The 14,650-nt window shown below is 50.9% G+C and overlaps 4 protein-coding genes across 6 annotated transcripts; 2 read left to right on the top strand and 2 right to left on the bottom strand.

Annotated features, from left to right (window-relative positions):
* Window positions 1-10: 10 nt before the first annotated feature.
* Window positions 11-4,918, bottom strand: gcc1 (GRIP and coiled-coil domain containing 1). 3 transcript variants are annotated; one of them, XM_076169146.1, is made up of 4 exons: window positions 4,833-4,918; window positions 2,157-3,306; window positions 1,178-1,663; window positions 11-992 (listed from the first exon to the last, which is right to left on the bottom strand). In XM_076169146.1, the coding sequence occupies exons 2-4, from the start codon at window positions 3,222-3,224 to the stop codon at window positions 177-179; spliced, it is 2,370 nt and encodes a 789-aa protein (XP_076025261.1). In that variant the 5' UTR covers window positions 3,225-3,306; window positions 4,833-4,918; the 3' UTR covers window positions 11-176. The 3 variants fall into 3 exon arrangements, with proteins under 3 accessions (XP_076025261.1, XP_076025260.1, XP_076025259.1); XM_076169145.1 differs by lacking the exon at window positions 4,833-4,918 and adding an exon at window positions 4,227-4,325; XM_076169144.1 differs by lacking the exon at window positions 4,833-4,918 and adding an exon at window positions 3,593-3,747.
* LOC143015145 (ADP-ribosylation factor 4) lies at window positions 4,370-7,483 on the top strand. Its single transcript, XM_076169152.1, has 6 exons — window positions 4,370-4,589; window positions 4,916-4,996; window positions 5,386-5,495; window positions 5,739-5,810; window positions 5,901-6,026; window positions 6,529-7,483. Exons 1-6 carry the CDS (start codon window positions 4,523-4,525, stop codon window positions 6,613-6,615), a joined length of 543 nt encoding a protein of 180 aa, XP_076025267.1. The 5' UTR covers window positions 4,370-4,522; the 3' UTR covers window positions 6,616-7,483.
* Window positions 7,484-8,569: 1,086 nt separating this feature from the next.
* lamtor4 (late endosomal/lysosomal adaptor, MAPK and MTOR activator 4) lies at window positions 8,570-10,195 on the bottom strand. The gene is made up of 4 exons (XM_076169135.1): window positions 10,085-10,195; window positions 9,626-9,709; window positions 9,275-9,392; window positions 8,570-9,182 (listed from the first exon to the last, which is right to left on the bottom strand). Exons 1-4 carry the CDS (start codon window positions 10,085-10,087, stop codon window positions 9,085-9,087), a joined length of 303 nt encoding a protein of 100 aa, XP_076025250.1. The 5' UTR covers window positions 10,088-10,195; the 3' UTR covers window positions 8,570-9,084.
* Window positions 10,196-11,343: 1,148 nt separating this feature from the next.
* Window positions 11,344-12,924, top strand: atp6v1f (ATPase H+ transporting V1 subunit F). The gene is made up of 2 exons (XM_076169257.1): window positions 11,344-11,610; window positions 12,106-12,924. Exons 1-2 carry the CDS (start codon window positions 11,453-11,455, stop codon window positions 12,305-12,307), a joined length of 360 nt encoding a protein of 119 aa, XP_076025372.1. The 5' UTR covers window positions 11,344-11,452; the 3' UTR covers window positions 12,308-12,924.
* Window positions 12,925-14,650: the final 1,726 nt, after the last annotated feature.

The following is a 14,650-nucleotide window of genomic DNA, read 5'->3' as shown; positions in this document are numbered from 1 at the left end:
CACACACAGGTGAGGAAAAATACTTTTACTTCAACCAGGGAATCAAAACTTTACACAGAGTCCAGACACACTACAGGCTCACACAGGAAGTGCCTCACAGGAAGCGAACCCGTCGGCCCTGAGGTCTGCTCACGGAATGATGGGATGGATGAGACTGAAATGAGCGAGCGGATGAATCATCTCTTCCCGGGCTGCCACCAGGTGGTCCCTTGGAGCCTGGACACGGCCTGCTTCTCCTGCGGGCTGAAGTGCAGGATGGTCAGGATGGCGCCCAGCGTCTGCTGCCGCCCGCTGCTGTCCTGCAGCGTCAGGAACTTGAAGATGACGTTCTTGAGGTACTCCAGGTTGGCCCCCTCCCTCCTCTGGTCCCGGACCACCTTGTCTAGCTGGCTGCGCAGCTCCGTCTCCTCTTCGTCGTGCCGCTCTCCGTTGGCGATGAGCTTCCCCTGCAGCCGGTGGACGTCGTCCTCCAGCCGGTGTTTGTGGCGGCGCAGTGAGACGACCTCCACTTCCTTCCTGGCCAGCTGCTCTGCGTAGAGAAGCAGCGTGGGCTCGTTGGGCCCGGCCAGCCTCAGCGCCTGACTGATGAAGTCACACTCCTCCTGACCCGACTCCTCTGCCACCCTGTCCTCGCTTCTGTCCGCTCTAAAGTCGCACGTCCTGTCTGCGTCGCCACGGGAGCTGGACAGGCTGTAGGTCAGGGCCAGGGCACGCAGCTTCTCCAGCTCCTGGTCCTTCTCGGCCAGCAGAGCCATGGTCCTCTGCCTCTGCTTGTGCAGCTCCCCCTCCAGCTTCAGCAGGTCGTCCCTGTGCACCGCCTCGCCTCGCTCCACTTCCTGTTTGTGGCCCTGCTGCAGCACCGTCGCTCGCTGCTGTCGCTCCTCCAGCTCCCGTTTGTGTTTGGCCTCGGCCTCGTCGCTGTGGATGCGCAGGTTGATGTATTTCTCCTTCAGCTCAGCCAGCTGGTCCCGGGCCTCCTCCAGCTCCTTAGCCTGCACACACAAATCAGATGATGAAGATGCAGGACTCTGTGTGTGTGTGTGTGTGTGTGTGTGTGTGTGTGTGTGTGTGTGTGTGTGTGTGTGTGTGTGTGTGTGTGTGTGTGTGTGTGTGTGTGTGTGTGTGTGTGTGTGTGTGTGTGTGTGTGTGTGTGTGTGCGTGCGTGCGTGGTCCCCACCTGGCTGCCGTCCTTAGCGTTCTTGTTCTTCAGCACCACCTGAGCTCGAGCTTTGTAGCGCTCAAACTCGTCCTTCAGCTGCCTCAGCTCTTGTTGGTAGTAGAGCGTGGAGGTCTTCTCCCCGTCCCGCTCGGCCTCCAGCCTCTCGATCTCCAGCGGCTGCTCTGGGTTCCTCTGGGAGGCCAACAGCAGGAGCCTCTTCACCTTCTCCAGCTTGTCCTTCAGCGTGTTCACGTCCAGGTTGCTGTCGTCCATGCTGAGGTCTGACGCCACTCTGGCGGAGGCGGCGATGGCCAGAGTTTTGTTCTCCGTGTCCAGCTGCAGGATTCTCTCCCTCAGCCTGTGAGCGGCCTGCTGGTCTCTCTGACGGCACTTTTCCGCGTTCCCCAGCAGCCCAGAGAGCTCCGACACTCGCTCCTCCAGACTCGCCACCCGGCCCTCCTCCGCCTGAGCCTGACCACGAGCTCGCTCCTCCGCCTGACACGCCTGAGAACACAGAGGACACTCAGATCAACTTCACAACAAAAAGAGAGAGAGAGAGAGAGAGAGAGAGAGAGAGAGAGAGAGAGAGAGAGAGAGAGAGAGAGAGAGAGAGAGAGAGAGAGAGAGAGAGAGAGAGAGAGAGAGAGAGAGAGAGAGAGAGAGAGAGAGAGAGAGAGAGAGAGAGACACACACACACACACACACACACACACACACACACACACACACACACACACACACACACACACACACACACACACACACACACACACACACACACACACAGGAATGCAGTGACATGGATAAACAGATAGCGAGGAGCCCAGTGCATCATGGGAAGTCTCCAGCAGTCTGGGCCGATAGCAGCAGACCTAGGGGCTCATTGTGACAGATTTTTGCGATGTTGTGTAAATGAGAGAATACAGGAGGACTCGCTCCTCATGAGTGTGTGTGTGTGTGTGTGTGTGTGTGTGTGTGTATGTGTGTGAGTCGTCACCTTTCTGCTCTCCTGCTGCAGCTGCAGCTGGTAGTGTTGCTTCACATGGTGCAGCTCCTGCTGCAGCTCCTCCACCCTGGGGTCGCCTTTATTCTTCTCTGCCTCCGCCGCCCTCAGCTTCATCCTCATGTCCTCCCGCTCCTCTGTCACTTTGCTCAGCCTGGTCTCGCACTGCAAGCGGCGCTCTGCAGCCTGAGTGTTCTCCACCAGCGCAGCCCGGGCGTCCTCCAGCCTGATCTCAGCATCCTGTCTGAGGTCCCTCTCCTCCTGCAGCAGCTTCTGCAGCTCCCGCAGCATGAGGCCGTAGTCGCCCTGCTCCTGCTCCCTCTCGTGCTGCTGGGTGATGACTCGGGCTTTGCTCTCCGCCAGCTGCTCCTGCAGCGCCTGAAGCTCCGCCTTCTGCTGCTTCCTGCTCTCCTCCAGCTTCACCTGCAGCTCCTCCAGCTCCTGCTTCATCTTCCTTTTGTCTGCCTGGAAGCTGGCCTCCATCCTGGACTTCTCCTGGGAGACGGTGGCCAGAGAGCTGGTGAGGGTGCTGAGCTGTGTTTTCAGCTGTGAGACTCTCCTGTCCGCCTCTGGGGGCGCTGCTGCAGCCTGATGCTGCTCTGGCCCTGCGCTGCTGGCAGAGCTGACGCCGCTCTCTGAGCTGTTTGCTTCTGCCCCACACAGCCCAGCTTCTCCAGGGGTTCCCGCACGCTCCTCCTCTGTCTGCTCCCCTCTGGTGCCCTCGCTGTTCACGCTGGCCGCCGTGTCTGCGGACGCGGCCGTGTCCAAGCTGTCCTGGCTGTGAAGGGAGCAGTGGTCATCATGAAGGTCTGCAGGGTCGAAGCCGGCCCGGCGCAGAGAGCCACCGTCGCTCTGCATGCTCAGGTCCAGCTCTTGAGATGTAGTCAGCACCTTCAGACTGGCCTCCAGAGCCTCCTTCTCCTTCAGGAGGCTCTTGTATGCCCTCACCACATCCTTGAAACGAGTCTGGTACTGGACCAGCTGCTTCTTCTGGGACTCGATGGTGTCCACAAGGTCCTTCTTGCTGGAGCCTCCACCAAAGCTCATCCCAAACTTCTCCATGGCTGTGAGGGCTCAGCCGAGACCAGGCTCAGCTCAGCATGAACACCAAGGCTCAGCAAGGACCTCCGACACTGGCGCTCACCTGAGATCAGACAGGAGAAGATCAATCACACATAAAGAAGAAGAAGAGGAGGGGGAGGAGGACTGTGGGCTTATTGACCTCCAACACCGAGCTCAAAGTTTCATCATTACGTCATTAGACAGTAAAGCGCCTCAGTAAACACGCGGCTCGGGTCGCGGCTCGGGTCTACACTCTGAGTCTCTTTAAAGGCTCACAGAAGTCATTGTGTCGGTGTTTATCCTCCGCGCTCTGCGGGGCTTTAAGCGCCTCGAGCCGCTGCTCGGTGCCGCAGGCGGCGCGTCCTTACCGGCCTGAAGCCGCCGTGTCGCTCCTGTTGTTGTCCAACGAGCAGCAGAGCGGAATCAAAGTGTCCGGCTAGCAGAAGTGATGTATGGATGCTAGCGAGCCGCAGCCATGTCCGTCTGAGGCGGAAGTGAAGGCGGAACTGACTGATGCTGAGTTCAGGGTTGTAGGGAGTTACAATAACCACTGTGAAAGCGTCAGAAAGTGTTTTGTTTTTGTTAATTTCGGTAAATAACCAGGAGTATAAGCTTAAATCACAACGACATTTTATATCTTCTCGAAACAAAATCCCTCTCTATAACTTTCTATAATGTCTTTAAACTTTATGAATGAACTCATAATTGTAATGAATCAGTATGAATAGATGAGTGATTGAACACAGCTAAAACGTTCCTGTACTGGAACTTCAAATAACGTTTCAAAGAAGATGAACGTTATTCTTATAGAATGAACATCCTCCGACGAACTCTTCCAAACTGACAAACGTCAGCCAATAACGCTGTATTATCTCAGTTTTATTTCTAATATACGGAACGAAAGTGTTGGATTGATTTCAGAGGATATGGGAGTTGCCAAAGATCTCTGGACTGACTGTGCGCGTCGTTGTCACATAATCCCCTTTTTAAACGCACACTTACTCTGTTTACAGGGGACAGCTTGGACTGCGGGGGGAGCCGAGTGTTCGTTTGAACCACGCTCTCTCCGTCCTCAAACGCCTCATTGTCTGCGGACGTGTAAATAAAGTTGCGTGGAGCCATGACGTCATTTGTTCCGCGTTGGCCTGGACGTGGCACCGAGGAGGAGCCGCCGCCGCTGCGCCCACTCCGCCCGCTCTCCGGCTCTAGCACGGCGTCACACACACACTCACCGGCTCTAAACACGTACCGGCACCGCCACCGCCTGTCCCCGCCGCCGCTCCGCCGCTCTCCGCACCATGGGGCTCACAATGTCCAGCGTCTTCGCCCGGCTGTTCGGCAAAAAGCAGATGAGGATACTTATGGGTGAGCGCCGCGGAACGAGCTAGCGAGCTAACGCGGCTAGCTGCGCGGCTCCACTACCGGGGAATCTTTAAAACACAGTTAATGTACCGACACGGAGGGAAAAGAGCGTTAATACTCACACTTATGTTATATTATTAGTAAAGTTAACGGGTTTATCTGTCTTTGGTTAATAGGGCGTGCGAACGGGACAGAAACAAGCTAACAAGGAGACGAAGCCTGAAACTGTCAGAGCCTGAACTTTACCTGCTGAGTCTTAGTCTCCATATGTGTCAGTCTGAGCGCTGCTGCCTGCTTCTTTCTCATTATTGATCTTTGTGTTTCTGCAGTTGGTTTGGACGCCGCTGGTAAGACGACGATCCTCTACAAGCTGAAGCTGGGGGAGATCGTCACCACGATCCCGACCATCGGTACCGACATGTTTACTACTCTGTGTTTTTGTGTTTGAGCTCTGAATATGACGCAATACTTGGTTAGAGACGAATATGTTCACTGTTGACCTCTGACCCTGAACCCTTTGTATGTTGTCATGGATCTTCTATCAATGGATCCATAAAGGTTCATTAAATACCTGCAGACAGGAAGAGAAGCACACACAGGCGCGCACACGCGCACACACAGGCGCGCACACGCACGCACACACACACACAGGTGTTTGTATCTGGTTGGACAGCAGCACCTGGAGCTTCAGTTCCATCGGGCATCAGCTAGATTCCCCTGTAAGCCTCCAGGGGGCAGTGTTTGCTGGTGTGTGTGTGTGTGTACTCATGCTGTTGTTTCCCCTCATTGTGCCTGTCAGGGTTTAACGTAGAGACTGTAGAGTACAAGAACATCTGCTTCACAGTCTGGGATGTCGGCGGTCAGGACAAGATCCGTCCTCTGTGGAGACACTACTTCCAGAACACACAGGTACACACACACACACACACACACACACACACACACACACACACACACACACACACACACACACACACACACACACACACTCAGGTACACACTCAGGTCTTCATATTTCCCCTCCGGCTGTAAACACGTTAGAAACAGCGCCACCTAGGGTTAATTTTTGTGAGGCTGCACATCTGCAGTCTGCATTTTGGAGCAGAGGGTTACCCTGGTTCCTCATGTGACCTTTGACCCTGTGCTCTTTAGGGTCTCATCTTTGTGGTGGACAGCAACGACAGAGAGCGAGTGGCAGAGTCTGCAGAGGAGCTGACCAAGATGGTGAGCATGTCCTTCAGTCAGGAGGCACAATGGAGCCTGTACAGACTCACTGTGACATGTGGACTTCCTGTTTCCTGTTGGTGTGTGTAGTTGAATGAGGACGAGCTGAGGGACGCAGCGCTGCTGGTGTTTGCTAACAAACAGGATCTGCCAAACGCCATGGCTGCGAGCGAACTCACCGACAAGCTGGGCCTGCACACCCTACGCAACAGAGTGGTGAGCTTCCTGTCCTGACACACACACGCACACACAAACAAACACACACACAAGGGGGGCAGGGTGGGGCTGCTTGTTTTGTATTGGTAGAACCACACTACTGTGAATCTCTCTCTCTCTCTCTCTGTCTCTGTCTCTGTCTCTGTCTGTCTCTGTCTCTCTCTCTCTCTGTCTCTCTCTCTCTCTCTCTCTCATCGTTTCCTTGATCTGATCTGTGGCTTCATGCTGGTGCAGTAATCTGTGGTTTCACTCTAGAGTCATAACTTCATCACTCCAGCTGCAGGGGGGGGAGGGGCATTGACTCCCTCCTCCCCCTGGTGGAAAGCTTCTGAACTGCAGCTCGGCCCTGAACTTTATGAGGAAAAAGCTCAATTTACACAGAATGTGACCTCACCTCAGTCTGAGCTAACAGAACAGTGGAGCGATGTGTTTAAGGTCTTTATGTTTCACACGCTCGCATACACATATATCACGTTCTGCTCTGTCTGCTCCTCTTCCTCAGTGGCACTCCCAGCCCACCTGCGCCACCCAGGGCACGGGTCTGTACGAGGGGCTGGACTGGCTATCCAACGAGCTGTCCAAGCGCTAAGGGAGGAAGGAAGGACGGAAGGAGCAGAGCAGGACCGCCGTGAACGCGTGATCTTAACATGTACAACGAGGAGGAAGACTGAAGGAAGCCAGAGGAGGAGGAAGAGGGGGGGGGGGAGGAAGAGGAAAACACAGACACTATTTTTTGTTTTTTTTTAAATTATAAGTGTGTCTGTCTGGTTGAACTCAGTCATGGACTTCGCGCTCACTTCCTGTTCTGAAGCCCTTTTTGTTTCATTATTTCCCTTTATTCCTTTTTGTCCTCTGCAGATGTTGAAGCTGTTTATATTTCTTTTTTCCTTTCTGCCTACAATCTCAAAGGTGAAATGTTTTAATTTGCATGTTTTAACAAAATCATGATTCCTGGCCGTTTGTGAAGATGTGGATTGTTATGGAATGGACGGCGGGGGGACGGGGGGGCGGGGGGCGGGGCCGCTTGGCGTTTGGGGGGGAGGGGGCGTGTCCAAACCAAACGCCTCCCAAAAAGTGAAACTTCAGCACGGACCTGTGACCTGTCCACAGGACTGGCTGGGGACGGGGGGGAGGGGGTGTTGCATGTTCCCATGGAGACACGTGACGGACAGTAGGGTGCTGATGCGTTCTGGCCCGTCTGTGGTCTCTGTGCCCCCTCAGCCGCGCTCTTAAGCTCAGCGGCTCACTTTCTGGCAGGCGTTTGGGTTTAGCCTGGTTGCGGTCCGGTCTCTGGGGGGGGTTCAGGTCTGGGATCTGTCCCCAGACGGCCGGGCCGCTCATTCCAGAGCCGGAGCTGAAGGGCGCTGCCATTCCTTAACAACGCCAAGAACGACACAGGATCTGAAGGTTGATCAAGGGCCACCGATGCAATAAAGGTTTTTTTCTCTTCTCAGTAACATTGTTCCACTTTCTTCATTGTGCGTCGACGTCCAGGGGTCAGATCTGATAATGATTTAGAATATGATGGGACTTCATACAGAGGCCCGGGACGATCCCTGGAGTGGATGTTGCCATGGTGATGGGATCTTTGCACCATTGAGGAAACCTGGTGGTCAACATCTGTATTAGTCATATTTAATGTAAACATTCTCTGTTACACATCAAACTGTGACTTTCATGTCAGAAGCTGCAGAATGAAGGAGGGGGAGGAGCTTCAGCTCTGCGTTTGATCAATCACAGCTCCCAGCTTCACTCAGTCCAGTTAGAACTTCCAAAGATAGTTGTGTCATAATGCAGGAGCCTTGAGTCCCTGTAGGCCCACATGTTGTGAGGAGGAGGAGGAGGAGGAGGAGGAGGATGTCCTGTTTCTGTTTGCCTCAAAATCTCACTGCAGCTCTGAGGATGAAGAACATGAGAGCCTGCTGCTGAGATGAATACTTGAGAGGAAGCAAACTAAAGGTTTCTCTGTCTCCCCTCGCTCTCAGGGAGGTGAGATGTTCACCAGAGGGTTCAACTGTCACACTCAATCAAGACTGACTAAAGAAATACTATGATGAGTGATTGAGCAGTTTGGTGTGTTGCAGAGTGAAGGGACATTGATCTTGATGATTCTGTGGCTGTTTACCAAAACACAGCAACAGACCAGTCAGGCTGTATTGAACCTAACTGGAGGCCAGTGTGGCGTTTGTAAACTGGCCTGTTCCCATTTAATGTGTTCTTCCTTTGAAGCCGTATATTTGTCTTCTTCTAAGGAAAAGGACAACTAGCCTGTTTGACTCCTTCACTCCTAACTGTAAACTACAACAGCATCAGAACGCCTGGATCTCAGTTGTGGCTTTGGGTTTTGGTGACAGGGTCCCACCTGGTCCCATTTCTAGGACCCATTTCTGGAGGCGGCCCTGGTTCAAAGGTTACTCAAACCGTGTTGTTTTAGATTTAAATGATGTTGGTAGATTTATATCAGCTCTTATTTCAGATAAAATCATGAAATTTAATGCAACAAACAAAAGAAAACAAAGTACAAGAACAGAAGTGAACAGGAGTGAGAGCTTTAAAAGACATTTATTCACTCATAAGTCAAACACACACACACACACACACACAGAGAGGCTGGATGATAAACACCTGCACGACGTCATGTGACTCAGAAACACTCAGCTGTGATCTTTAAAGTCTTTGGACTCTGAAACGTGACAGGAAGTTATTGCTGAACTTTATTACATTTTACAATTACAAAGATGATCTCATTCCTAAAGTGAACTAAGAGAGAATAAATAAAGATCTTTACTTCAGGTTGTATCGTCCGGCCCCTCAACACAAACTTATAACATGGATCAGAAGTGGATCGATGATCAAAGGTTAGAAAAAACAACAAACATTCATCCCGCAGATGCGACTGAAGACGATGGACTGATGAGCTGAGTCTGAGCTGAGCTGAGTCTGAGCTGAGCTGATCCTCGCTGCTGACAGAGTCTCTGCTGTGACATCATCATCCTCACGCTCCTCCTCCTCCTCCTCCTCAGTGACCTGAGCCACACAGTCAGTGATGATGTCACAGCTAAGCGTTGACCGGCTCCTGCTGGTTGTTCTGTCGCTTCACCACAAACACCTTCTGACCCGACACCGTCACCACGTACACAAAGTCCTCCAGGATCACTGAGGGAGCAGGAGGAAGATTAGAGGCTGAGGGGATGAAGAGCAGAGCAGAGCTACAGCTGTGTCTGTGTGTGTGTGTGTATGTATGTTACCTGACATGCGTTTGAAGGGTGGATCAGCTGATCCGTCTATCCGTAAGCGGCTGGCAGTTCGAACCATCTGCATGATGACGCCTGCTGTGTTCTCATCGTTCTCCAGCTCACCGGCAGACTGAGAGACAGGAGAACCATCAGAGAGAGAGACAGGGAGAGAGAGAGAGAGACAGAGAGAGAGAGAGAGAGGGGGGTGAGAGAGAGAGACAGAGAGAGAGAGAGGGAGGGGGGTGAGAGAGAGACAGAGAGAGACAGAGAAAGAGAGAGAGAGACAGACAGACAGACAGACAGAGACAAAAAGAGGGAGAGAGAGACAGACATGGACAGACAGACACATTAGCGGAGCCTCACCGCCAGCACTCCGTCCTCGCTGATCACCAGGTAGCCCAGCTGGTCCGGGATCCTCTCCAGCCCCTGAGTGAGAGCAGCTGTGGTCTGACAACAACAACAAACATCAGGCTGCTGTCACGTGATCGACACATGACGCGAAACAATCCAATCTGACATTTAAACACATTAGAACATCAACATACGGACGAATATACATAAATAAATGTTTATCTTATCCACTCTGTCGGCAGAAGCTCCTGGGAGAATTTTAAGGAACTTGGCCGCTGTTGTTCCGGTTTTCCGGCAGAAATTGAACTCAAACATGCAGCCTGTTGTGGCTAAAGCTAAGCGCTAACTCGGATTAGCTCACAGACAGCGGACGGTAAACGCCTCACACACACACACACACAGACAGACGAGTCAAGCATGTAACATTACGATGAAGCAGGCAGAGAGACTGAAGCTCACACTGAAACTCACCATGATCTCCTGGTTTGTTGTTCGCAGGTTGAAGACTTTCTGTCTCCTTCACTTCCTCACTGTGGGCCTCACGTGACTATGTGCTGCCTTCATGTGCGATCGGAAATATGGCCACATTAAACACAATTCAGTTTTGGGGCAGGATTTGGAGCCAAGAAGAGCACAGATACACTGGATTTAACTGGGTCTAGGTCTAGGTCTAGGTTCAGCAACGTTATGTTCCCAAAGAATGAGGTCAGCTGACTACCTGAATATACTGAATGACCAGATTATCCCATCAATGGCTTTTGTCTTCCCTGATGGCACAGGCAGATTCCAAGATGACAATGCCAGGATTCATCGGGCTCACATTGTGAAAGAGGGGTTCAGGGAGCATGAGACATCATTTTCACACATGGGTAGGCCACCACAGAGTCTAGACCCCATTGAGAATCTTTGGGATGTGCTGGAGAAGGCTTTGCGCAGGGGTCCGACTCTCCCATCATCAATCACTCATCATCAATCATCATCAATCATCATCAATCATCAATCAATCAACAAAATATTAGTGATTGAATTTACCAAATGTAAAGATGCGAATGAGGTCACTAAGATAAGGGTCAAAGACCTACACACTGAAGAGAAGCACACACATCTACACACACACACACACAGAGGTCAGAGGTCAGGGGTCATTTCCTGAAAATTTATAGTTTATAAAAGGCCGACCTGCCACTTTAACTGCACCTATGAGTGAAACAGCTGTGATGATCCATCTAGCTGCATGATGTCATCAGGGCTGATCTTCCTCACTTAAACCCCCCCTCCTCCTCCTCCTCCTCCTCCTCTGACCGGTTTCCCTGAGCAGGAGGGGTTGTGTTCTTCCCACCTGTTCCACCGTCAACCTGGGCAAGTGTGTGACCCTTTTTTTTAGGTGGCGACTTCTTTTTTGGCCAGGCAGTGTGTATGGACAACAGAAACAAATATACATGTATTTGTATAGATACATATATATATACACTTCCAAAGAAAGATTTTACATTACAAAACGTCTATGTGATGAATGAATGTGACAAATGAATGAATTCGTAAAAAACAACGACCCGTCGCTTCCATATTTAATCATTAATAACAGACGACATTCTTTTACACTTTTATCTCAGTGTTTGTTGTCATTCTGGGGGGAAATGTCAACAGAAAATAAAGGGAAACATTTCCGCATTCCGTCCTGTTCTCCTCCCGAGCACAAGGGTGCGCCACCCAGTGGAATGTTTCAACCGGAAGTAGCAGTCAGCTGACTCGCTCACATGACCCCGAACATCTGACATTACAGCTGCTTCTCTCTCTCTCTGCTTCTACCGTCTCAATCTAAAGGCTCGACGCGTCTCCATGGCGGGCAGAGGGAAGCTCATCGCCGTGATCGGTGATGAAGATACGTGCACCGGATTCCTCCTCGGTGGGATCGGCGAGCTGAACAAGAACCGCAAACCGAACTTCCTGGTGGTGGAGAAGGACACGAGCGTCACTGAGATCGAGGAGACCTTCAAGTAAGAATGAGACGATTTAAGCTTTAAGTCACTGCGCTGACAACAGAGCCTGCAGTAAAACAACGACGTCATCGTTTACTGTGTGTCATTACGTCACGATAACAAGCGCTTAGTCATCGGTGCACACACACACACACACACACACACACACACACACACACACACACACACATACACACTTTCGTATTTGTAACGAGTTTGATTATTAATCCGGCCTCTTGATTCAGTAGATTGTCCACTAGAGGGCGACATGGAGCAGCATACAGATTGAGACTGTAGCGGGGTAAAGTCGCGAATTCTGTTAGTTTTGGATCATTTGTATACATTTCAAAACCAGATCGGGATGTTTTTAAGTCAAGCTTGAACCCAAGAAGGAAAATAACGATGAATAAAGATCGTCTTTCTTAAAATGCTTCTGTGGAAACCGACTCAGCTGTCAGTGTGACTTCTCTCTCTCCTCCCTCTCTCTCTCTCCTTCTCTGCTTCTTTCTGTAGGAGTTTCCTGGCCCGTACCGACATCGGCATCATCCTGATCAATCAGTTTATCGCCGAGATGATCCGTCACGCCATCGACGCCCACATGGAGTCCATCCCGGCCGTGCTGGAGATCCCGTCTAAGGAGCATCCGTACGACGCCTCCAAGGACTCCATCCTCCGCAGGGCCAAGGGGATGTTCTCCGCCGACGACTTCCGATAAACTCCACCGGCCCGAGAGCTCCTGTGCGACTTGAAAACGATCTGTAATGTTTGTTGTTGTTGTTCTGACAGGAGAGCAACAGTTTGTGTTGTGTTCATGGTCCCTCGGTCATTCCAGATACACCCTTTGTCGTCATGATGTTCCCGTTTATGTGTGTTTACTTTGGAACTCCTTGAGGGTTGAATGTGAAAGACGTTTTGAGCGAAGATTGCATTTGTAGTTAATTTACAAGAGGAAGAATTTACAGAGGATTAACCTTTCAAAATAAAGCACTTCTCTCGGTTTCTCTTACATTTGTCCTCAACACACGCCAGGTTCCTTTGTTATACTTTAAGATGTTACATTAATAATTTATTCCACTAGTTGTAAATATAGAAATGTAAACGTAAAAATGGCACCTGAACCTTTTTCAGATTCAACCCTGGACTCATTTAGCTCACAGCAGCTTGACTGGAAACTGAGATGAATCCGTTTATTTTTAGATCTGATTCATGTATTTTATTTTGTGTGTGTGTGTGTGTGTGTGTGTGTTCTCTCTTTGAATCGGTTTTTGTTAAACATACATTAACTTAAAGCTGTAACAGATCATGAATAAAATTATATCCTACTGGTTGTGAGATTGTAGTGATTGAATTTTGTTTCTCAGATCACCAATCAGCTTAATTCATCTCTTAGCCCCGCCCCTCTCTCGTGTCCTTAAGCCTTTCTTGTTCCCTTCCTTCTTCCTCCTCCTCTCCGCTCAGTGAACTCTTGGTCACTCGTCCTCTCGTTTATCTGTATTGATTATCTTCTCTTCCAATGAAACTTAAACAGCTTCTGGCCGTGAAGCTGTCCAAACATCTGAACACAAATATTTGGAGACCTTGAGGCTCCTCATCAATCCTCCTGATGAAGAGGTGTGACCTTCAGACGACCTTCAGCCTGAAGGCAGTAAACACTACACTTAACCCATTAGAGCCCAGATGAGCTGAAACCTGCAGGATCAAAGAGCCACAGGCAGAAACCACAGACATACTGAGGAAGAAGTCGATAAAGGTTTAAAAAGAAAAACAAGAATGAAGTTGTAATATTTAGTGACAATAAGAATGACTTGTTATCTCACACTGAGCACAGAGCGGAGTGATGAGCACAGAGCGGCTCAGAGGCTCTGCTGGGTTAGAGCAGTGGAGCAGTGATGGATGTGGAGTGGAGCTGCTGGCCTTGGCCTGTCACTGAGTCTGGATCATAAAAGAGCTGCGAGCTTAGACTCTGGGTCCTGATCCTGATCCACCACCATGAAGCTGCTGCTGCTGCTGCTGCTGCTGCTGGGTCTCAGCTGGGGGCTTCCTCTGCTCTCCACCAACCACAGCAGGTACCACCAGGATTCCATCTGACACTTCCTCACAGTTAGTGTGTTTACCTGCACTCTTCATCCTCTTCATCCTCTTCATCCTCTTCATCCTCTAGCGTGACGTAATGAATGAATGAATGTTTTAGAATAGGTCACAGACTAAACCAGCAGGCCTGAGTGATGTGATGATTATTCTCTGGATCAATACGTCAGAGCGTCACCTGTGTGTGTTCTGTGTGTGTTCCGTGTGTGTTCTGTGTGTGTTCTGTGTGCAGGCGACACGATGACTTCACTGTGAGTCCTCTGCCACTCAACAACACGCAGCTCAACTTCACCGGGTGAGTCTGACACAAGGACGTCTGCTGGAGCTCACTGGAGGGTTTCCTGCTCTTCTTCTCTGACCTTCAGAAGGAACTCTCACTTCTACGGGCTTCACTGGAGCTCTGACTCTGCTTCTGTCAGCTTACTGCTGTGGTTTGAGGTCCATGCTTAGATCTATATTATGATTCTATAGGTAAGGAAAACAGTCTGATTGTTTCCGTCAGAGTGTTTTAGTTAAGTTCTCTTGTGTTCAGATGTGTGATGACGCCTTCAGCTAGAAACAAGTGTGTGACAGTAAGAAGAGGTGACATGAAGGAGGGAAGGAGGGAAGGAGGGAAGGAGTGAAAGAGTGAAGGAGGGAGGGGGTGAAGAAGGGAAGGAGGGAATTAGGGAAGGAGGGAAGGAGGGAAGGAATGAAGGCGTGAAGGAGAGAAGGAGGTTGGGAGTGAAGGAGGGAAGGAGGGAAGGAGGGAAGGAGGGAAGGAGGGAAGGAGTGATGGACTGAGGGAGGGAAGGAGGGAAGGAGTGAAGGAGTGAAGGAGGGAAGGAGTGAAGGTGTGAAGGAGTGAAGGAGGGAAGGAGTGAGGGAGGGAAGGAGGGAAGGAGGGAAGGAGGGAAAGAGGGAAGGAGGGAAGGAGGGAAGGAGTGAAGGAATGAAGGAGAGAAGGAGTGAAGGAGTGAAGGACTCCAGG

Source organism: Genypterus blacodes, unplaced genomic scaffold (assembly GCF_046128005.1).
Source record: "Genypterus blacodes isolate CSIRO-AG114 ecotype Tasmania unplaced genomic scaffold, CSIRO-AGI_Gbla_v1 ptg000014l_1, whole genome shotgun sequence".
NCBI lineage: Eukaryota > Metazoa > Chordata > Actinopteri > Ophidiiformes > Ophidiidae > Genypterus > Genypterus blacodes.
This window is presented reverse-complemented; position numbering and strand designations above follow the sequence as displayed.